Source organism: Spermophilus citellus (genome assembly GCF_964194105.1).
Source record: "Spermophilus citellus genome assembly, chromosome: 11".
In the NCBI taxonomy this organism is placed as follows: Eukaryota; Metazoa; Chordata; class Mammalia; order Rodentia; family Sciuridae; genus Spermophilus; species Spermophilus citellus.
In genome coordinates, this window is record NC_138192.1 from 65,430,830 (window position 1) to 65,454,406 (window position 23,577).

A 23,577-nucleotide genomic window follows, 5' to 3' on the forward strand; every position below is an offset into this window, starting at 1 on the left:
ACTGATAAGTAAGATGCATTACTATTCTTTTTCTCCTCAGAAGTTACACTATAAAAGAAAGAGTACTGCTTCTACATGGGCAAGTTCTTCCATACCATGAAAGAAATCAGGAGTGAAACAATTGGGATACAATTAGTTTCACTTTGTTCTCACTAGCTTCCTGATTTTGCCAGGAAATTTCTTGCTTTAAAAGTAATAGCCGTGGGGCTGGGGCTGTAGCTCAATGGTGGAGCACTTGCCTCACAAATGTGAGGCACTGGGTTTGGTCCTCAGCACCACATAAATAAATAAAGCTCTTGCGTCCATCTACAACTTAAAAAAAAAAAAAAAAAGTAATAGCCATGCTTACATTCTACTCTAGCCAAATCCCACAGAGAATTTCAAAATAAGCAGAAAAAAAAATACATAAGCTTAACCTGCTTTATTTCTTTGATATGAAGTGAAAACCATTGGGATAGTTTAGGAGACTTCTAAAGAATACAAGCCAACCATCTAATAAAAGCCCACCTCTTTGCTCAATGAGTAGCTCGTTTTTAATACATAATTAATATTGTTAAGTAATATTTGGTAGAATTATTAACTTTTTTAAAATGATGATTCCAAATACTTTTTGGTCACTTTCAAGAATATGAACTTAGGCAGATAGTATAATTTGGCAATATGTATCTGAAATATGAAAGCTACTTTACAACACTCAGGTTATTTTCAGTAGGATGCAGGCAGTATGTGAATGCTTATATATTTATTTTACTTTATGGTCTATTAATGTAACAAGTAATAGCCAAGCTGACATGATGGGTGGGGGGGGGGGGCTTGTCCTGTAACAAAGAAAGATTGTGTGTTTTTAAAATCATATCCGTTATCCAAAGGTAGATGATAGCCTTCGATACAAAACTTCTTTATTCTTATACAGTACATGATCTTATTGGCCATTTTGCCTTTTTTGTTTTCCTACACTTTATAAACATATGTTATTATGTAATTTAACCCATTTGTGTTCAATTATGCTAAGTCAAGTTTTAGTTTCTATTTCTTATAGGGTTTATGCTGTGGCTGCCATTTCTCCCCTGCTGTCTCTTCTGCTTGATGCCATGATTTTGAATCATGAGTAAATGTAGAGAGGAGACTATTACTTAGAATAGGTAATGAAAATCTCTTTTCACCCAAGATCATGAATTATCTTTAAGAAGGTAGGTGGTCAGTTAGCATGCAAAGTTTTTTGAACCAGATGCTGTATTTGACAGCTGTTCACAGGCAATTTATGCAATCCATGCAACTGAAAATAAGTTGAATCCCTAATCTATAAATTCTTTTACTTGTGGTAGGATACACATAGAATTTACCAACCATAACCATTTTTAAGTATATAGTTAAGTAGTGTTGACTGTCACATTGTTTTGCAAACAAGAAAAATTATTTTTAAAGGATTGTTTTTAAAGGAAAAGAATTGAGGGTGATAAATAATGGTAATTGTTTCATGGGAAAATATCCTGGACAGTAACTTGACTTTTCTTCCTTTTACCTTCAGATATAAACTCTACATAATGGTACTTATCAGCAATAAGTAATTAAAGTAAACAGTTTGATTATGACTAATCTGCAATAGCTTTTACTTAACCACCAATATTTTCTTCTTTATAAGTGAGAACAGTCTACTGAAAATTGTTAACAGTGAAAACAAAGTCTGACTTTTTAGTCATTAAGGAATTACTTTAAGTTCAATGGACTAAGAAAACTAACGTGAGTTCCATTTTTAATGGTTACTTAGTAAGTTGAAGATATGAGTTCTTAAAATATTTCCAGTGGGATGATAGGAAAATTTTTCTATTGAGAAGCAGAACAAACATAATTAGGTAATTGTATTGTGGAATGTTACTTAGATCCTTTCAAGCAAAAGGATATATTTTTAAATTATGTGAAGAAAATTTATTGGAACCAGACAGCAATCAACTGTTATTGTGGGATATTTAAAATGATTTTAGTGTCCATAAAAATTTATTCCATAGCATTTACTGTAATATAATTTCATGAGCACATATGTTTGGTATCCCTAAATTAGAAATGCCTTTCCTTTGATATTGATGTTTCTCAACTTTTAAAAATCATTATTTCTTCCTGAAGAAATAATGAGTCAGAAGAGTCTGCTTCTTTTTCCCACATAGTTCTGTTCCTCCATTCTATCCGAATACAAATTTTCTCTAGTTTTCTCATTCACCAATATTCTACAGAGCTCTGATTTATATGATTTATGCAAACAGATTAATATTCACCATTTTAAGTTGCATGTCCTTTCTTTTCCATCTTACGGCCCCTATTCATAGGGGAAGATTCCCCTTAAAGATCACTCATGTGGCTGGCCACGTAGTAAGAATTTTTTAAAATTGAAATTTTTTTAAAAAGGACTGGGGATGTAGCTCATTGGTAAAAACTCGTGGGTTCAATCCTGACTACACACACACACACACACACACACACACAAGAAAAGAAAAATCACTCATGTGCCTGAGCACAACTAATTGAGCAGTGCCACATTTATGTTAACGTAAGAAGGACAGAACATCACATGCCCAGTTTCCTTCTGGTGTTTTACTATTTAGTTGTGCACTTCTACCAGTAACATTTGATAAACATCTTAAGAGAAAGAAGTATAGTCATGCCCATATGAAATTTTGGTTAGTGATGGACCACTTGTGCTACTTTGGTTATACCATCCAACCTAGATGGTATGCCACCTAGGTTTGTGGAAGTGCAATCTATAATATTTATACAATGACAAAATCACCTCATGACACATTTCTCAGAATGCCATCCCCATGGTTTGGCAACCCATGCCTATACAATGGAAACAGCAAAGTTAAGACTCATGGGTGAGGTCTTTGATGCTGAAATCATTTATCTCTTGGGAGATAGAATAAAAAGTTTCACCAAGTTCTAACATTCAGAAAAATAGAAAACCTTGACTGGGTATATAGTATACAGTTCAGTAGTGTTGCATTTGATCAGTGGAATTGTCTTATCTTGTTTATCCTGATAAATTTAGCCAACCAGCTTATGAAAAAATATAAAACACAGGCTGGACATAGTGGCTCATGCCTGTAATCCTAGCAGTTTAGGAGGCTGAGGTAGGAGGATCACAAGTTCAAGGCCAGCCTCAGTAACTTAGTGAGGCCCTGTCTCAAAATAAGAAATAAAAAGGGTCAGGGATATGACTCAGGGGTTATGTTTGACCCTTGGGTTCAATCCTTGGTATCACCCCCCCACACACACACACACAAAATTGTGACACTGCCAGATTTATGATAATTAAGTATTTTATTATAGCAGCTGCCTAATTGGAATATTGTTTAGTACAGTGGGCTATGGGTCTATTCATAACCAAAGTGTATAGCCTGGAAAGTAGAAATAGAAAGGTAAAGTGTTGTTTGAGGAATCATGGTATATAACTCTCTTAAAGTGGGAAATGATAATAAATACATGTTAGAGGTGACAGTTCTCTTCCATTTTCTTTCTTCAAGTAAGGAAAACACACTTATATTTTCAAGGGTCTTTAAAGGTCTGTCTTACCATCCAATGTAGAGGATGTATTGTATATGTATATATTGTATATGTTATTGACTGATTCTCTGCTTTTTGCTCCTGATGATTTTGGCAAGTGAGAAGGCAGACATATAGTTAAGAAAAAATGTTTCTCCTTTATTCATCTCTTCCTTTGCTAACGTGCCAATTTTTCTGGTACAGAATGTGACTTTTTCTTATTATTCATACCCCAAGAGGTTGGGAAAGGCTGATGCCTTTTCTGAGACAGAGTGGAGAGGGTAGCAGTTATTCAAGTTGATTTCCTTTCCCCATCCTGAAACTACTTTAGATTTGTGTTGACCTCTCACCACAAGTGTGAACCCTAGCAGAACACATTGACCCAGAAGTAGAATAGGCTTAGCAGTGGGGAAAACCCAGGAGAGGGGCCTTTCCCACCTTCCAAATCACCCACAGGATCTCTCAGCCCACAGAAAAAAAATAGACTTTCTTAAAGAATTACAAATCATACTGGGGTAGAGATGGTAGAAACCTTTCTTTAAAGCCTGTGATTTTCTTCAAACTTGGGCTCCCAATACATGTAACTGATCAAAGTTCAGCTGTTCTGGTTGAAATGCACTATTAGAGGTGGAACATTGTTTGGCTCCTATACCCCCAGATTTGGTAGAGCTCCTAAAGCAGTGTTTATCCTTGATTATTACTTTCCTTATCTAGGATTGGTTGACTGTCATTTGGCAGAATAATACTGACTCAGAAGGAACAGAACTTAAGACACTGTGTTTATGAAATAAGGAGAGAAGTTCTTTTTAAAAAGTAGGAAAGATTGGGAGAGTTAAGAGTACCAGATCAGATGATTTAGTATCCACATAATAGGAGTACTGAAAAGAGATGCAAAAATAAGGAAGTACTTTGTGTGTGTGTGTGTTTTTCAAGAAAATTTCCAAGATATGAAGGATGAGTTTTCATATTGAAAAGGGCCCATCAAACACCCATTGCAGTGGATGTAAATTTCAGAATATACTGGACAAAGACAGGAAGTGGATAGGAGCCCACTAGTTTCTAAAGGGGGAAAGATAGGTGAAGTGCAATATCAGGAATCAAAATGGGTCTGGGCTTCACCAAAAACAAACAAATGGAAGCTAGAAGACAGCATAGCAAAGCCTTCAAAATTCTGAGGAAAAATTACTTCCAACCTAGAACTCTTTCTCTGGTCACATTGTCAGGTCTGAAGGTAAAGATATTTTCAGTTAATGCAAAGTTTCAAAATTTTTTACTTCCCTAACACTCTGTCTTAGGAAGCTGCTGAAGATTTGGGCCATCAAATGAAAATGTAATACGAGAAGAATTAGGATACTAAAAATGAGGGATTTGATTAGAGGGAGAGATGGGCAAAGGAAATTCCCAAATACAAAATGAAAGTAAGTCCCAAGATTAGAGGGCTTTCCATCAGACTTAGAGAGCAACCAATCTAGATTTAACAGAAAATTCAAGGAGAGATTCATCAAAGAAGACGAAACTGATAGAATATCAGAAATGTCTTAATATACTGAGAAGTTATATTACTGATAATTGGAAGTAAAGCAAATAAAAAATTTGGTAGGGGCCAGTTTTCAGGAAAGGAAAAGCAGCCATAGACTTAAGCAATGCATAGTAATAAGCAAGTACAGTAAAAGCTGGATGTTAATCTAATTAAAATAGGATAAATAGCTATTAGGAGAATAAGGAGAGTGGAAGGAGCGGGTGTTTAGAGACAACTGAATTCTTATTTTGCATGGTAAAAAGACAAGTAAAACTGAAAAATCAGTAGTGGAAATGCTACGTATTATTTAGAGATACACAGATAAATTCCAAAAAGAATCAGCCAAAAGAAGTTTTTGCTAAGGTGCAGCAGGAAATGGGGAAGGAAAAACAGGACTATTGTTTTTCTTAAGTCTTATAGAGCTATTTGTCTCATTAAGATACAGCTATTTAGCCAAGTGCAGTGCACGCCTATAATCCCAGCACCTCTGAAGGCTGAGGCAGAAGGATCGAGAGTTGCTGAGGCAGCCTTAGCAAGGGCTAGGCCCTGAGCAACTCAGTGAGACCCTGTCTCTAAATAAAATACAAAGTAGGGCTGGGGATGTGGCTCAGTGGTTGAGAGCCCTGGGTCCAATCCCCAGTACTAAATATATATAAACAGCTACTTATAGGTTTGATAAAAATAAAAACTAAATTAGGTCCTATGAGCATATATGGTTATAGGATCGGTGTAATTCTACATTATGTACAATCAGAAGAATGAGAAGTTTTATTCTGTTTGTGTAAGATGTGTCAGAGTGCATTCTACTGTCATGTATAACTACTTAGAACAAATTATAAAAAAAACTAGGGGCAAGATCTAATCAAGATTGTGATTTCACATCAGAGGGATCTGGATTTATCTGGTTCTTGCATTTTCTAATTCGGGGACCTTAGTCAACTTATTTACCCTTTGAAGTGCTGTTTCCTCATCTGTAAAAGAAAGACCACTTATGCTCCTGTAGAGGGAAGATTAAATATGAGGGGGCTTATGTAAAACACCTGGCAATTAGGCATCACTTTCTACCATTCCTCTCCTGTTCCTCATGAGGAAATAGGGAACCATTCTCTTCATTTTTAGGATACTTGCTATTGAAACAGAAGATTTAAATTGTTCTGGTCAGTGGCTTTGTGCCTCTTTGGATTGAGGGCATGCCATTGGGATCTATATCTTCTCTCAGTTCTGTATTAGTTTGAGAATTTAAATGAAATTGGGATGATTAATTATTGATAAGGAAAACATCATTGCTGCTTGGTAGGAGAAGGGCTATGGTCACACTCAAATTCTTCCACTAGACTATCATTATTAGTAAAAAAAAATATATATATACACTGATGACTATGGGAATTTAATGGAAACAAAATTAATAAAGTGCTGTTGTCCTGGGCCCCCTGCCAAAGTACCGAAAAGAGAGAAGGTCTACCTTAGCAACTGCTGTTTTTATTTCCATATTCTATCCTGGTCTTCTGGAACAATTAAAAAAACAAACCACTATAAAAAAAGCCATTTTATGAAACTCTATTTTTCTTTATTGGTACATGTTTGTATAGTATTACAGAACTTTCCCAACTATGACTGCACCCTCCCCAACCTTTGGCAGTGATTTTAAATGTCTTGGATGTCTCCACACTCAAAATTTTTATCCAAGAAGTCTGAGACAGGGTTTGCTGATCTATTTTTTAAATATAGTTGTGCAACCCAGGTGATTCCAATGTATTGACCAGTTGGGAACCAATATCCTGTAGCACGATTCTACCCCCCAAATTCTAAACTGGAGTTGATGAACTAGAGTCCACAGAAAGAGTAAATGACTTGTTCATTTTCACCCATAGCTTGTCTAAACTGGACATGTATTCTGCATGCACCTGATTTTACTTTTGGTTGGCTAGGCTTTTTAAATTAGACTCTAATTTGTAAGTTGTTTCAGAGAAATCAATGCACAAAATGTAGTCTAGCTAAAAATTAAGTTTTGAGTATTTATTTTATAACACGATTGTAGATTTTTTTTCCAGAGACAAAGGGAATAAATCAGCATATCAAATGTTTTTATCAACTCTTGTGTCCCCACAGGATGACATAGCAAATGTTTGGATTTACTAGATTTGAGTCTTCAAGTTTAAGAAAAACTGGCATGGCCCTACAAAGAGTGGAAAGTTGGGTATTTCTGGCACAGGTGAATATTTAAAAGGTTGCTTGTTAGGCTACCAGGGATTCTGGGTTCCTTATTTCAGGAATATTTAAGACAGTGAGAGAGTAGATTGCACAGTATTAAAATATTAGATCTAGTTTTAAAATAACATTATGCCTTTAAAGTCACATCCTAAACATCTTGGGAATGACTAGAAGTAGAGATCTTGAAATCTCTGCAGCCTTATTTATTGTCCATTGGAGTTTTCACAATTACTTCTAATAAAACAAGTTGTGACTTGCAAACATTTGTCCAACAGCCTCTAGGAGTCCTCAGGGAAATTAAAAGCAGAGATATGAAGAGCTGTGCCAGTGGTCAAGAGCAAGGAGTACACCCAGCTTTATAATTATGAGGCTTTTGCTTGTTCCTCTTTATCAGTGGTAATATTCTTGACTGCCCAGTAATTTAAAATTGTGCTTTCAAGAGAAAATAGGCCTTTTTGCAAAAAGAACCTCTGTCTACTGATATGTCACTTTCTTTTTATAGACGAACTCTCTCAGATTCTGTTCCTTCATGATATTGTTTTTGATACAGTAAATGACTCAGGAACACTGGAGAGGCAGCTAATCTGCTAACTTATAAGACTTTAACTACTGTTTCAAAAACAGCCTTGCCTTTTATTAATCTCTTGCAGCCTGTGACAGCTCTTATTTTGTGTGTGTGTGTTTTGGGGGACTTTTCTAAGATTACTGAATTTTTTTTTTTATACTTTTCTGGTCAAGACTAGAAGATAAATACAGACACTTCTACTCTTGAGAACTCACTAGTTAACATGACTTTTTTGTCATAAGGTTGGTAGTGTAGAAGAGAAATCCCACAAACACCCTGACAAGACTTATTTTTCCTTATTTCCTTATTTAGCAGTGTATAAAGGTTAACAGACCAGAGCATTAGATAACATTCCCACCTATTTGATTAATTAGGGAAAAGACCGTGACTATTTGTCTCTTTCACAGTGTTTTAGTCAGCTTTTTCGCTGCTGTGACAAGATGACCTGACCAGCACAACTATAGAGGAAAAGTATCTAGGGGCTTATAGGAAAAGTATCTAGGCGCTTATGGTTTCAAGAGTCTCAATCTATAGACAGCAGGCTCCATTCCTCAGGGCTCAAGGTGAGGCAAAACATTATGGCAGAAGAGTGTGGCGGAGGGAACCGGCTCATATGATGATCAGAAAGCAGAGAGAGAGAGAGAGAGAGATCTCCCCTTTGCAGATACAAAATATATATCCCATAGCCATGTCTCCAATGAACCACTTCCTTCAGCTACACCTCACTTGCCTCCAGCTACCATTCAGTTAATCCCATCGGGGGATTAATTAACTGATTTCGTTAAGGCTATAATCCAATCATTTCTCCTCCAACCCTTCTTGCGTTGTCTCACACATGAGCATTGCGGGGACACCTCACATTCAAAGCATAACACCCCGGGAGAAAAGCAGTGCTACTATGTGTTCAGCAGTGAATCAGCCAGAATACAGACCTTCTCCTCTTTTAGAACACCACTTTTCATGGGTTTCTAAAAGAAAGACCTTGTTGGGGTTTAGTTTTGTTTTGTTTTATATATCAATTCAAACTATAAGATGTCCAGAGTTGATCAGGCAGCTCCATAAAATTCAAGAACCCAGTTTCATCATCCCTGAAATGTTGCCCTCACCAGGGTAATACGGGTGACTTACCACTACAAAATTCCATCCAGCTGAGAGATTAAAAAGGTGAAAGGGAAAGCTTGTTTTGGAAGTTACATTCATTTGCCAGTTTCAGAATATAGCCACATGACTATACCAGCTAAAAATAATCAGTACTTGTACATAAAGAGCAGAAGGGAGGACTGGGGATGTAGCTCAGCGGTAGAGCACTGACCACATGAGCAAGACCCTGGGTTCAATCTCTAGCACTGCCAAATTAAAAAATAATAATAATAATTAAAAAAGAAAAAAACAAGGAAAATGAATATTGTGGAACAAATACCATATTCTTCATACCTGGTTCATTTAAACTCTGCAGACTATGAGATGACTGATATGAAAACTAATGCTCAGTGAAGTTAAATAAGTGGCTAGAAAATTACAGATCTAGGATCTGAATTTAAAGCCTTTACTTTTTTCATTCTACCTACCAAAAGTTTAGCTCCTTTTGTGGGCTTATACCCATCTCACAATGCAGAATGCTTTCAGTCCATATCCAGGAACTCACAGTTCTTAACAGTCCAGCTTTGCTCAAAAGTCCAAGTCCAAAGTCTTCTGCAAGACTGCAGGAAAGCACTTAGCTATGAGCCCCTGTAAAAATCAAAAGCAGTTATATACACCCAATATAAAATGGCACAGAGTAAATAGTCCCTTTCTAAAAGGAAAGAATAGTCATAGAAGGAATGGGACCAAAATAAGATAGAAACCTAGCAAGGCAAACGTTATGTTCTGTGCATCTACATTTGACATCTGGAGCATGTGGTAATGAGATGTGGGACCCAGAGGGCCCTACAGCCTTCTTGGTTGCCAGCCACGTGGCCTCTTTCTTGGGCTAGATCTGTTTGCTGCCTGCCACTTTCCTTGGCAATTGTTCCTGGCATCTCCAACTTCTTGGGATCTCCATTGCAGCTTCAGTTTCACTTTCACAGCTTCACATGTCACCCTCCCAAAGGCTGCCCACATGGATTCTGGCCCTGCTATATACATTGTCTGTCCTTACAGGCCTTCCTTTGAAATCTCAGTAGAAACCTCCATGACTCCCTAACCCCAGCATTTTTTCATTCCTGCTCAACCAGCACAATGTGGATAACACCAAGATCTGCTACCAATAGGAGCAGTAACCAGGACCATTTGGACCACAGCTGCAGTGACCTTTGAGTGCCTTAGAAGCTGAGCACTAAATCCTAGGGAAACAATTTCTTACATAGCCCTGTGGGAGTAGGGTACCCTGTGCTATCTTCAGAGTCTTTCAAACGAGTTTATACTTTTTTATACCCCTGAACCTTCAGTGAGTGAGGTCTTGGTGATTCCTGAGGTGCCTTCAAGTCATCTTTTTCATTGCTTCTGTGCAAGTATGTGGTTTTTCTTTAATGGCACTGATCTCTTCAACAGCTGCACTTTTCTGGCCTCAGTTTCTAATGTACTCCTTTTCAGGCCAAACTGCAAGTTTTTCAACTCTTTCTACTCTGCTTTTTGTTCCCATTCTTAAAGGAAGTGGCTTGTTGCTAGGGGTTTTCTTGGTTCTTGTCCCTGAGCAGGCACTCACTTTAGCTGGGAAGCTGGAATGGGAATCTGATGCCCTCTGTTCTGCTTTCTTGCTCAAACCACCTGGTCTTTGGGTGGGAAAAGAAGTAACTTGCTAGAGGGGAAAAGATGAGTGGGTGAATGAGTATCCAAGCTTCAGGAGAATTGCAGAGGGTGGGCCTGGGGGCTGGAGTGGGAGGTACATTCAGCTAACCCAGCTACCTTCTGGAATGTCAAGAGTGTCTTAATCTTTTCCCATGTAGTAAAAAAGGAAACCAAACCAAACCAAGAAATGAAGTAAAACACTAAGTAGAGTATTTCCAAGAGATTTCTCTAGCTTCAGCTTCCTGGGGTTGGGGAAAGAGACTAGCCATGAGATTTGGATTTGAGCATTTATATTATCAATAAAAATTTTGCCCTGGAGCCAGGCAGATTTTGCAGAAAAATACCAAAATGTAATTGAAATGTAATTGCTTTGATTTTGAAATTAATTCTACACTAACAAATGTTTTTAAAAAATAAATGAACAAGTGGCTTTAAAGATCAGGGTGTTAATATTTGAAATTTGGCCAATTTAATTAGCTAGGTCCCAGAGTCTCCTTTTTTTCTGGTCAGTATCATTGATCTAACACCTTTTTTTTTTCAATTGTGAAATAGAAATTAAATTTATCATGTATTTATTTGTATCAACTGAAACTTTATTTCCTCAGTATACATTCTTATTTCAGGAAATAGTATGCATCCATGTGGAATTTACTCAGCAGCTCCTCTTAGTGACATTTGTGTGATCTAATTCAAGGACCTGAAGTGAAGATTCCACATGATTTGCTTGCATATGATGCGGCTATATTTAATGCAGCATTTACATTTTTAAAAAGAATGCACCTTCTTGATGGAACAGACATGCATTTTTAACTCACAGACTGAAGAACTGTATAACAAGGAAATTCCTTAAAAATCAAGTCCAAACATCTTTTTTTTGTACTGGAGAGAAAGAAACTTGGGTCACAGAAGATTTAGTGAACCTTAACTAAGGGTCAGTTAGTAATAGAATAAAGTATGAAATTAGATGGAGTCCCAATCTTTAATTCATCACAGATTTTAAAACCCAGGTATGGTTTATAGATCTTTTGCCATGACATATATAGCTTTTTAAGATGATAGATAATCTAGCCACTTCAAACCTCTAATTTTTATATTAGCGTATTTTGGTATATTTCAGTCCCTGTTACTACCTGTAGTTCAGTTTTCTTTCCCGCCTTGCGTACTTATTTTTAACCTCTTATATTTTGTGTAAATTACCTTAAATACCTTTTTTTAAAAAATGAGAAAGTAAATAAAGTACTCAAAGTGACACTTTGTATTACTGGTAATTGCTTATGTTTCCATCGACTCTTTGGCTAAGCAGAATTTCTAGCCATGTTAATTATCTTAACAGGATTTTGTCTTTTTCATTTATCAGAGGTAGCTGTGGGAACCATCTTCCCAGTGGAACGACTAAAGAATTATTATTCCTTCACTTCTTCAGAAAGTCATGACACAGTGATACCTATTACTTGAAATTATTTTTTTTTCATTAAGCCTGGTAGACAAGTTAGATGCACATTTAGTATCTTAAAATGAAAGACTTTGCTATGATTGAAATGTTACTTGTAGCCAGTCTTTAAAACAGCATTGTAGGAGCTGAGTTTGTAGTTCAATGGTAGACCATGTACTTTGCATATGCAGGGGCCTAGGTTCAACTTCTAGCATAAAAAACAAAGAGAAAAAAGTTTTTGATTTATGGTCAGTCAGGTTTTGACAAGAGTGCCAAGACCTTTCAGAGGAGAAAAAAATAACCCTTTCAACAAAGGGTGCCAGATCACCTGGATAGTCTCATTCAAAGGAATGAATCTGGACCCTACTTCATTCATATGAAAAATTAATTCAATGTGGAACTAAGACCTAATATAAATACTAAGATTATAAAACTCTTAAAGGAAACTTATGTGAAAGTCTGCATGACCTTGGGTTAAGCAACAGTTCCTTAGAAATGGCAGCAAAAGAGTATAAGCAACCAAAGAAAAATATAGGTAAATTGGACTTCCTCAAAATTTAAAATGTATGTTAAAGAATAGTATCAAAAACGTTAAAAGAGCTTTGTCCAACAGTGAAGAACTCCCCATGAGAACATGCCTCTCTTTACAAACGAACTCCTTTTTTTCTGCTCTAGAAGAAGACGAGAGGAAATACCTGTTGCCAAGCCCCAATTCCTGCCTCAGGTCTGAAATGCCCAGGATGCTATAAAATCATCAGTCTTTAGCCAAGCACAAATGGTAGTTTTGTGTGTTGGTTGTTCCACTCTCTTCTGCCAACCTACAGAGGAGAAACGGGGCTTGCAGAAGGATGTTTCTTCAGCAGGATGCAGCTCTAAAAGCACCCTGAATCAAATGGGAAACCATCCCATGAACACATTTGAATATTTAAAAGAAATGAAAGAGGACTGGAGGTATAGGTCAGGAGGATCACTTGCCTAACCTGTGAGGCCCTGAATTTGAATTATTTGATCCCCAGCACCACAAAAAAAAAAAAAAAAAAAAAAAAAAAAAAAGGAAAGAAAGAAAAAGAAAAAGAAAGAAAAGGATAGAAAAAAAAGTGAAAATAATACATCTATAAAATGGGAGAAAATACTTGTAAGTTATATCAAATAAGAACCTAGTTTCTAGAAGATATAAAGAACTCTTACTCCTTAACAATAAAAAGACAACTTGGTTTAAAAAATGGGTACAAGATTTGAATAGACATTTCTCAAAGATACATAAATGACCAACTAGCACATAGAAAGATGCTGACATCATTAGTCATTAGGGAAATGTAAATCAAAACCACAATTTGGTACCATTTCACTCACACCCACTAGGACAGCTATGATTTTTAAAATGGACTATAAGAAATGTTGGCGAGGATGTGGAGAAATTGGAACTGTTGTGCATCACTAATGGATATGTAAAATGGTATAGCTACTATGGAAACAGTTTGGCAGTCCCTCAAAAAGTTAAACATAGAATTACCATCTGACCCAGTAGTTCTACTCCTAGGCATATATCTGAGAGAATTGAAAACATATGTTCACACAAAAATGTGTACACAAATGTTCATAGTAACTTTATAATAGCCAAAAAGAAAAAGCAACTCAAATGTCCATCAACTGAGGAATGGATAAACAAAATGTTGTATATCCATACAATGGAATATTATTCAGCCACATAAAGGAATGAATACTGTTAATGCTACGATATGAATGAACCTCAGAAATAATATCTTATGTGAAAGAAGCCATATATAAAGGCCATGTAGTATATGATTCCATTTATATGAAATGTCAAAAACAGGCAAATCCATAGAGACAAAAACAGATTAGTAGTTGCTAGGAGATGGGAGGAGAGGAGGAGAATTGGTACAAATTTTAATAGGTTCAGAGTTTCTTCTGGAGGTGATGAAAATTCTGAAATTAGATAATGGTGATAATTGTACAACATAGTAAATATATTAAAAAGTACTGAAGTGCTTGCTTGAAAATAGTGGGTTTTATTTTATCTGAATTATATCTCAAATGAAAATACTAAAATTTTTTAAAATATGTGTGCCCACATATGAAATGAAAAATGTTGTGACAGATTAGAGACTTGAGTATAAAATATTTCCCAAAGGGCAAAATAATTTGCTACCCTCCATAACCAGTAGAGTACTTTTGTCTATTCTGTGGCTTTTAGATGGTTAAGACAAAAGTCCTGTGTTGTGGTTTTTATGGCTGGACAGGAAGAATCAGTCAGTAGATAACTCTCTACGCAGAGCCAAGGAATGTGGTTAGAGATATTATGCAAACTGAAATGATAAAACCAAATTACCTCCTTTGAGCAAATTACCTGTGTTCAGAAACAGCAGGGAAGTTGGAAAACTAATAGGTAATGGGGGTAGGACAAAAGAGATGTGATTTTTATTTTTTAATGTACAATTCAACAGCAGCTCTCCTAGATTTTGTGCTAAAATAAGAGCATTTTCACACATTTTAATTGCTCTGTGATAACAACAGTGTGAACTCCATCCACAAACATTTATTATCTATTTAATTTTGCTCTAATTTCAGTGTAGCAAGAATTCACCTTGTAAGTGGGAGTAACTGTCCATTTAGTGAAAAGAAATCCCTTCCTGCACTGCTTATCCTGTTGTACATTTCTATAGTAAAATATTAATTTTAAAAATGTCCCTTATATCTCTACATATTTACATATTACATTTGTAGATTATAATTCTCAAAGTAGCATTTTTATGAACTAGAACCTCACTTTATAAACTGCAACATTAATAAATAATATTTAAAACTTAAAAAGATTTTATATTTCTGGTCAGGATTTTAGATGAAACTTTCATTTTTTATAAACCTTTATAGCATTTGGTTTATGTTAAACTAAGAAAGACTTGTCTTTTAAGATACATTTCTATAATGATATTTGTGTAACTTAATAACTATCTAAATTATCCCAATTATTTTCCAGACTTGCCATTTATTCCATCCTTTATAGTGATGCTACAGGACAAGAGGGAATGGATAAAAACATTGGCGAACAGCTCAATAAAGCATATGAAGCCTTCCGACAGGCATGCATGGATAGAGATTCTGCATTAAAGGAACTGCAGCAAAAGGTGTGTGGTTCTGATTTTGAAAGTTGTTTGGTTCTGGTTTTGAGAAAGTTGTTAATCCCAGTAAATGAAATTTGAGAGTCTTTTGCACCTGAAAAAATATTATATTGTTAGAAACTGGAAAACTATAATTACTGAAACATAGGGATATATTAATTGATGACATTAATTTGAGATTTTTTTGTTACCTTTTTAAAAAATTATTGTGGTGGCTGGGGTTGTGGCTCAGCAGTAGAGCACTTGCCTATCACATGTGAGACCCTGGGTTCAATCCTCAGCACCACATAAAAATAAATAAAATAAAGTTATTGTGTCTAACTACAACTAAAAAATAAATATTTAAAAAAAACTTTAAAAAATAAACATCAAAAAAAGTTATTGTGAGCTGTGATATGAGTTGATTTGATGGGTTTGTATTAAGATGATTGTGTTTAGGAAAGAGAAAAAAATGGTTTCCATATATAATTTTTAAATATCAGTGCTTATTTTTGTATAAGAGTAAATAAATGTAAAAACAATTTTATGACAGATTGGAAGTTAAAAGTATCACCGTCTCTCAGCTAGTTTTGTTTTTTGATTTTTTCTTTTACCTTGTTATTTGGATGACAGGAAGATTGAAAATCTTAAAATATACTGGAACTTAATTTGTTAGTCATTTATAAAAAAAATCTTCCATTCTTTATGACAGTTCAAATAGACTATTTCAGTGAAATCTTTCCTGTTTTATTAAAAGTTTCAAGCTTTAAATTATTGCTGTACACATAGCATTTCTGTTTAGTACTTTCAGCATCAAAATAAAGAAATTTGGAAGACAAAAATTATTTAAGCTAGTAGATCCTAAGCACATGTATGTCACTGATCTATCATGAGGTTTTCACCAATCAGTAGCAAAATGAGAAAAATAAGAATAATGTAATGAACTTTTTGTAATGCTAAATGTATTCCACTTAAAATTCTGTTCTCTAATCTGACGTTATGTTCCATGTTTCTGTTTTATTAAAGATCAGAATTTTATTAACATACACTTATGAAATGATAATGGGAGGATTGTTTCCTTGTTTAGTATCATTACTTAGTTGTATTTCAGAAGTCCCCAGTTCCATTCACACATTTTGTAATTCACTAGAAGAACTCACAGTACACAGCGTCCAGTCATACTCATAGCTTAAGATCTACTACAGTGACATGGTAAAGATACATCTCCAGATCATTCATGGAAAAAGACATCAGGAGGAGTCTAAAGGAAGTCATGTCAGTCTTTCTATGTACTTTCCCTCCAGCTTTACAGATTGTTTTATGTTTGTAAAGCATAAGAAACTCCATTTGAGATTCAGAGTTCAGAGGTTTTGTTTTTTAATTGAGGGCTAGTCACATAGATACCCTGTATCAGCAAAAATCCAAAATTCAAAAGAAAAGTATGTGTTCACCACAAATTTCATCGTACATTGAACTACGCTGGCACGATAGTCAGTCTTATCGCTTAGGAAATGTTTTCAAAATTCAAGTTCTCAATGCCATTCAAGGGTCAACCTTACAAAATACACCTTTTTGAAGATAACATCCTGAAGCTGAGCATGATAGTAATCCCAGCCACTCAGGAAGCTGAGACAGGAAGATTACAAGTTTCAGGCCAATCTAGGCAATTTAGCAAGACCCTCTCTCAAAATAAAAAGGGTGCAAGAAGTAGCTTAGTGGAAGAGCACTTGCAAAGTCCTGTGCTCTGCAAAAATCCCCAGTTCTGCAAAAAGAGGGTAGAGGACAACCTCAGGCCTACCATGTTAAACTGTGCATGCACTGGCTGTTGAAAGTAGGGACTCTTAAATTGGTTCACTCATTTAAAAAAAGAAGAAGATGGGGCAGGGGTTGTGGCTTAGTGGTAGAGCGCTTGCCTAGCATGTGTGAGGCACTGGGTTCAATTCTCAGCACCACATATTAAAAAATGAATAAAATAAAGGTTCCTCAACATCTAAAAAAATATTTTTTAAAAAATGAATAAATATAGAATAAGAAGAAAGAATGATTTTTACTAGCCTATAACATTTTGAAGTCTAAGAAATACACTAATTCTTACTTGTCTCATAAATACAGCATAGAACTACACAGTTCCCTTTCTCCTTTCTAGTTGATAATATACTGGTAAATGCTTATATTATATGTCCTTGCATTCCTCATAAACCATCATTTTTCTTTGTGATCCTCCTCTTGGTTTACTAAAGAATACACATTATATTAATAAGTGGACTTATGGACTATCAGTTCTTTTTTATATATAGGTAATTTTTAGTTGTTGATGGACTTTATTTTATTCATTTATTCATATGTGATGCTAAGAATCAGACCCATTGCCTAACACATGATAGGCAAGCACTCATTCTACCACTGAGTCATAACCCCAGCCCACTATCGGTCTTCATTAGAGGTGGATAGTAGAAAGAGGGGGATGATATGATGAGTCTTCTGAAAATTATTGCAATTAAGTTTAGAATTTGGATTTCTGATTCTTTCCACAAGTATAAGGAATATTCACTTGTAAAAAAAAATAAGCAAAAAACAACAGCAATAACAACAACAACAAAAAACAGCCTTTATTGTTCTGTTTTACATTTGGGTTAAGAAGCAATTCTACATGTGTCCTAGAAAAGTTTTAGAAATGTAGGATTAGGAAAGTAGAACATTGAGATATTGGTAGGTTAACTCCTACTTTTCTTGTACTGGCCAGTGTGGTAAGCAGCTAGTAATTTAATCCCTTATCATACCATGAAAGAAGGTTTACACATTAAGCATATATCCCAAATAAAGAAAAAGGGTAAAAATTTTAAATTGATGTTTGTCATGTACTCAATAGTGAATGAAGGAAAAAAGTATGCTGTCTGTTCTTTTATAGTAAAGTCAAGGTAGTGGTCTTAGGTATAGTCCCCAAAAAAAAGAGAAAGGAAGGAGGGAGGGAACAATGGAGGGAACAATTATTGAGTGCCTACTATGTAGTGGGACTTTGATGGAGTTTTGAAAATACTAAAACAGGGTTGGGGATGTGGCTCAAGCGGTAGCGTGCTCGCCTGGCATGCGTCCGGCCTGGGTTCGATCCTCAGCACCACATACAAACAAAGATGTTGTGTCTGCCGAAAACTAAAAAAAATGAATAAATATTAAAAATTCTCTCTCTCTCTCTCTCTTAAAAAAAAAGAAAGAAAGAAAGAAAGAAAATACTAAAACAAACATTGATGCCCTTAAGGAACTTTTAAAAGTTCAAATAAGGGATGAATAAAATAGATATTTTATTATATAATAAAGGATAAAAAGATGATCAGTAGTAATTACTGAAGTGAAAGTATAACAGTAAAGATCAGTGCAGGATAATATATGAGCATAGAGAAGAAGCACCTAATTCATCTTTGTAAATCAGGTCATAAGCTCCATGTGAGTTAATATTTGGACTAAGATTAAGTTTAGTAAACTAAGATAGAAGGGTCCTACAAGTTGGATGAGCAATTTGTGTGGTGCCTTGCATGTACCACAGGTGGTACTCTCGCTTCAAAATGAATGATGGTCATTGCAAGCAAAAAAGCTACAAGGATAGATTATGGCCTGATCATAAGGAGCATAGCTAACTAGTTTATACTGTATCCTATTCAATGAAACATTACTTAAAGATTAATATGTTCCTTAGAAAAGTCTTTATTAGTGAGATAGAGATAGGTAGGATACAGAACAATGTTGAATTCAGCTCAACATTAACATATTTTATTCTAAGCATTGTTCCAGGAGTAAGGAATATAAAACTATGTGGCAACCATCAGTTGCACTTTAAGCACTCTAATAATTGTATTTATACAAAATTAAATCTTAATATACAATTACTACTATTAAGTATATGTATTACATATTATACTTTGGTTTGAAAAAAAAATGAAAGACAATCATTTCAGTCCATCAAAATAAGGACCTAAACTAATTAAGCATTTTAGGGATGAATTGGGGAAGAGATCTAAAATTTCTTTAGGCGATACATTGGAAAGTAGGTGGCACCTGAATGTAGGCCATTTCTGAGGGTGAAGGCATAGACTCTGGAATGATACCTAGGAATCTAAAATCAATAACCAGATTAAAAGTGGTGCTGATGACGGAAATCAAGAGTATAGAAGGAGGTGTAGATTTAGGGATGGGGAAATAAGACTGTGTATAATTAGATTTTAGTTAATAAATTTCATTACCTGTGGGTCATACAGATGAAAATAGATTGTTTAAACATGGATCTGGAAGCCTAGAAAGAGTTTTGAGTTGGAGATAATAGTTGCAGTAATAAATAAATGAGGGTTTTTGTAGCTTTAAATGTGAATAACATTTCCCATTTAGAGTATATAGGTTGAAGGTATATTTGAAGGACAGAAATGGAGGAGGATAAAAGGAAGGAAAGAAGGCAAACCAGTTGGCTTTCTGAATCTAGAGATTCAGAACATTAAGCAGTTGAGAGACATAGGAAGAAAGCCTAGAGAACATCAATATTTTTAGAAATAGACATTTAGAAGGGGGAACCATTAAGGAGATTAACAAAAAACACTAAAAGGAAGGAAACAAATTAACAAAGAGTGATACCATAGAAGCCATTAGAAAAGAATTTCAAGAAGAATGCGGTAGTTCACAGTAACAGATAGCTAAGAGATCTAGTTAGATGATGCCTGATAAGCATATGTTTCATTTGGCTGAATTGAGATTATTGACATTTATGAAAACAGTTAAGTGGAGCATGGAAGGCACATTGCAGTAGGGCTGAGAAGAATTAGGAAATGAAGGACTAAATGCACTATAAACTATATAGTCAAAAGGCTTGACTGTGAAGAAGAGAAATAAGTTGACAAATAGGATTTTTGGTTTTTTTCTTTCTTTTGAGTTGAGTGAAATGATGTTGGAGAACAATACAGTAGACAGAAGAGAAAGTTTGAAAGTAGAAGAGGAGAAAAAATAATTGATGCCTTTCTATAGTCAATTCCCTACACAACAGCCAGAGTGATTTTTTTTTTTTCCTTCACTACTGGCAATTGAACCCAGGGGTGCTGTATCACTGAGCTATATCACCATCCCTTTTTGTATTTTATTTTGAGACAAGTGTCTCTCTAAGTTGCCCAGGCTGGGCTCAAACTTGAGATCTTCCTACCTAGGCCTCTCAAGTAGCTGGAATTACAGATGCAAGTCACCACACACGGCCAGAGTGATTCTTAGAAAAGATTGTTTGAATGTTATCAGTCTCCTACTCGAACTTTTGCATTTTTTCCATGAAATAAAATTCAAAATCCCTTCTATGGGTAACCAGGGAAGAGTATAATTTGACCCTTGACCAACACTTTGTCTTTTTCTCTATGCTTTTCACAGTTTTCCACACATTAATTTCTTGCTATTATTCAGATACATTCCTGCTTCAGGGCCTTTGTGATTGCCAAACCATTTTTCTGGAGTGGTTTGGATATCCTTTGGATATTTCCTTGGTTTCCCCATTATTGCTTTCATGTTGCTCCTCAGATACTACCTCTTCAAAGAAGCTTTTCCTAATCATTTTTTTAAATGCAAGAGCAGCCTCTGTTACTCTCTGTCTTCTAACCCTGCTTGCTTATTTTCCTTCAGAGCATATATTACTTTGACATTATATCTATTTAAATCTGTTTGTCTTCTGAATAAGAAAGTAAACTCCTATAAGGCCTGAGTCCATGTCTCATTCACTGTTATGTCCCCAGTACCTAGCATGTAGGTGCTCAAATATTGGTAGGACAGAAGAGAGGATCAGTAAGAGGAAGAAAAGGAGGTAGTCAGTTGACCTCTAGAAATTCAGAAAAGAGAAGAAGCAATGAAATTGAAAGCAAATCATTTGAAATTATGGAATCTGAGAAGAAAAAGAATAAAGGAAAGTAAAAAATAAAAGCCTGTGGAACTTTTGAGGCACCATCAAGAAATTGACCATAAGCAGAAAGCAAACACCTTTTTTTCTCAGGACTGGAAGGAACAAGATTAAAAAATAATCACAAATGAATATAAGTTTGTAGAGGTAGTGGCAGAAAATTAGAGGGATTTTCTATGAAGTATAAGATGAGGTCATCTACCATCAAAATGGCATTTTTTCTTGTCCTTGCCCCAACATCTCAGCATAGCAAGGTGTAGTTGGGAGAAAATGGTTCAGTTCCTAGTTCTCTTCCTGAGAAAAGAAGAAGCATAACAGAACTTTTTGCATGTTCTAGTTTGTCTGTGGGCTGCCTAAAGGACTATTTTCTGCCTTGCTTGAACTCAAGAGCCATGAATGGTGTCATAGTTTGGATCTCAGGCTGGACATCAGTTTTCAAGAAAACTGAAGAAGTAATTCAGGCCTGCAAACACATGGGGGTAAACAATTACAGGAGAATAAAGGATTACCATGGAATATATAAGATCTCAAGACAAAGCTGGGGTAGGATTTGGGGGAAATTTAATGCATTTATAAGAAGCCACAGACAATCAGAAGTTAAAAAGAAGGTCCAGATATAGGACCTTAGGTCCAGATAGGACCATGCTAGAAAGGGCCTGAGAAGACCTTAAACCTTCATTCTGAGCTGACCTCAAGGGACAGGGGCCTGCTAGTTAATGAAGGCCTTTCACATCAGATTGCAAAGACTATGCTAGAAGAGTTAGCTCTTTTTCTAAATGCTCAGTTTTCCATAGAAAGATAACAAGAAATACAACAAAACAGGAAAACAGCCATTCACAGATTCAGAGTAAATTTCCAGAGTACCTCAAGAAAAACATATTAGACTTACTGAACAAAGGCCTCAAAACAACTGTATGAAATATACTTAAAAATTTAAAGGAATGCATAAACAAAGAACTAAAGGAAAGCAATGATAAAAAATGAGAACATCAACAATGAGATAAAAACTAATTTTAAAAAAACTAAAATTCTGGAGCTGAAAATTACAGTAACTGAATTGAAAGTTTCACTAAATGGGTTCAGTAGCAGATTCAAACAGGTAAAATAAAGAAGCAATGAAATTGAAAGCAAATTATTTGAAATTATGGAATCTGAGAAGAAAAAGAATAAAGAAAAGTCTATGGAACTTTTGAGGCACCATCAAGTGTACCAATATACACATTTTAGGAGTCTTGGAAGGAGAAAAAGGAGAGATAGAATCACAGAAGTTATTTGAAGAAATAATGACTGAAAATCTCCTAAATTGAGCAATAATGTGGTTATAAAAGTCCTGACAAAGCCCAAAGACACTACAAGAATAAAACACCTCAGACTAATATCCCCTGTTAATATTTGCCATGATTTGAATATTTGTCCATTCTAAAACTCATTGTTAAAATTTATTTTATAATGTAACTGTTATGTAATAGAATATTTAAGACCAGATAATTTACAAAGCAAACTGAGATAATATTTGTTATGGTTTAAATATGTGGTATCTCCCAAAAGCTCATCTGTGAGACAGTGCAGGAAAGTGCAGAGGTGAAATGATTGGTTTATGAGAGCCTAAATCTAATTAGTGCTTTGATCCATGGATAAAGGTAACTCAGCAGTAACTGTAGGCAGGTAGGGTATGTATGGAGGAAGTAGGGAGTGTGCTTTTGAGGTATATTTTTTATCCCTGGTGAACAGAACTCTTTTTTTTTTCCTTTCTGCTTCCTTGTTGCCTGGCCCTGAGCTGCTTTTCTCCTCTACCAGATCCTTCCGCCTTAATGTTCTGCCTCACCTTGGGCCCACAGCAATGGAGTTATCCATATATAGATTGAACTTCTGAAACCATGAACCCCAAATAAACTTTTCCTCCATGATGTTCTTTTCAGGCTTCTTGGTCACAGCAGTCAAAAAGCTTATTAAAATAATATTGATGCAAAAATCCTCAACAAATTACTAGAATGCCAAATTCATGGCATGTTGAAAAGATTAGCCACCAAGACCATGTAGGATTGATTCCTACAATGCTAAGATGATTGGACATCCAAAATTAGTCGGTGCACTATGCCACATTAACAGCATTAAAGAAAAAAAATGACATTGTCATCTCAATTGATTAAGAGAGCATTTGATAAAATTTAACACTCTTTAATGATTAAAAACATAAAGTAGGAATAGAAGAAAATGACTTCCACATAATAAAAGCTATATAAGAAAAACTCTAACGTCATATTTCAGTATGAAGGACTAAAAAGCTTTCATCTAAGATTGGGAATGAGATAAGGATATGTATTTGCATTACTTCTTATTCAGCCTAGTACTGGAATTCCTAGCCAGAGCATAAATAAATTTGTTTACATAATTACCTGTTGAAAATCTTAAAGAGTCAACATACACACACATGCACACACACACACACATGCACACACACAGAGATATACACACACATTAAATATTGTAATAAATTCAGAAAAGTTGCAGGATACAAAA

General features: G+C 35.3%; 1 protein-coding gene across 6 annotated transcripts in view; it reads left to right on the forward strand.

Moving 5' to 3' along the window:
• The window catches only part of TANK (TRAF family member associated NFKB activator), an 83,221-nt gene that overhangs the window by 20,405 nt on the left and 39,239 nt on the right, over positions 1–23,577 (forward strand). For all 6 annotated transcript variants that reach the window (XM_081261720.1, XM_081261719.1, XM_081261722.1 and 3 more), the window contains exon 2: positions 15,026–15,173. In XM_081261720.1, the coding sequence (XP_081117846.1) occupies positions 15,075–15,173 (99 nt within the window). In that variant the 5' untranslated portion in view covers positions 15,026–15,074. The remainder of the gene's footprint in view (positions 1–15,025; positions 15,174–23,577) is intronic.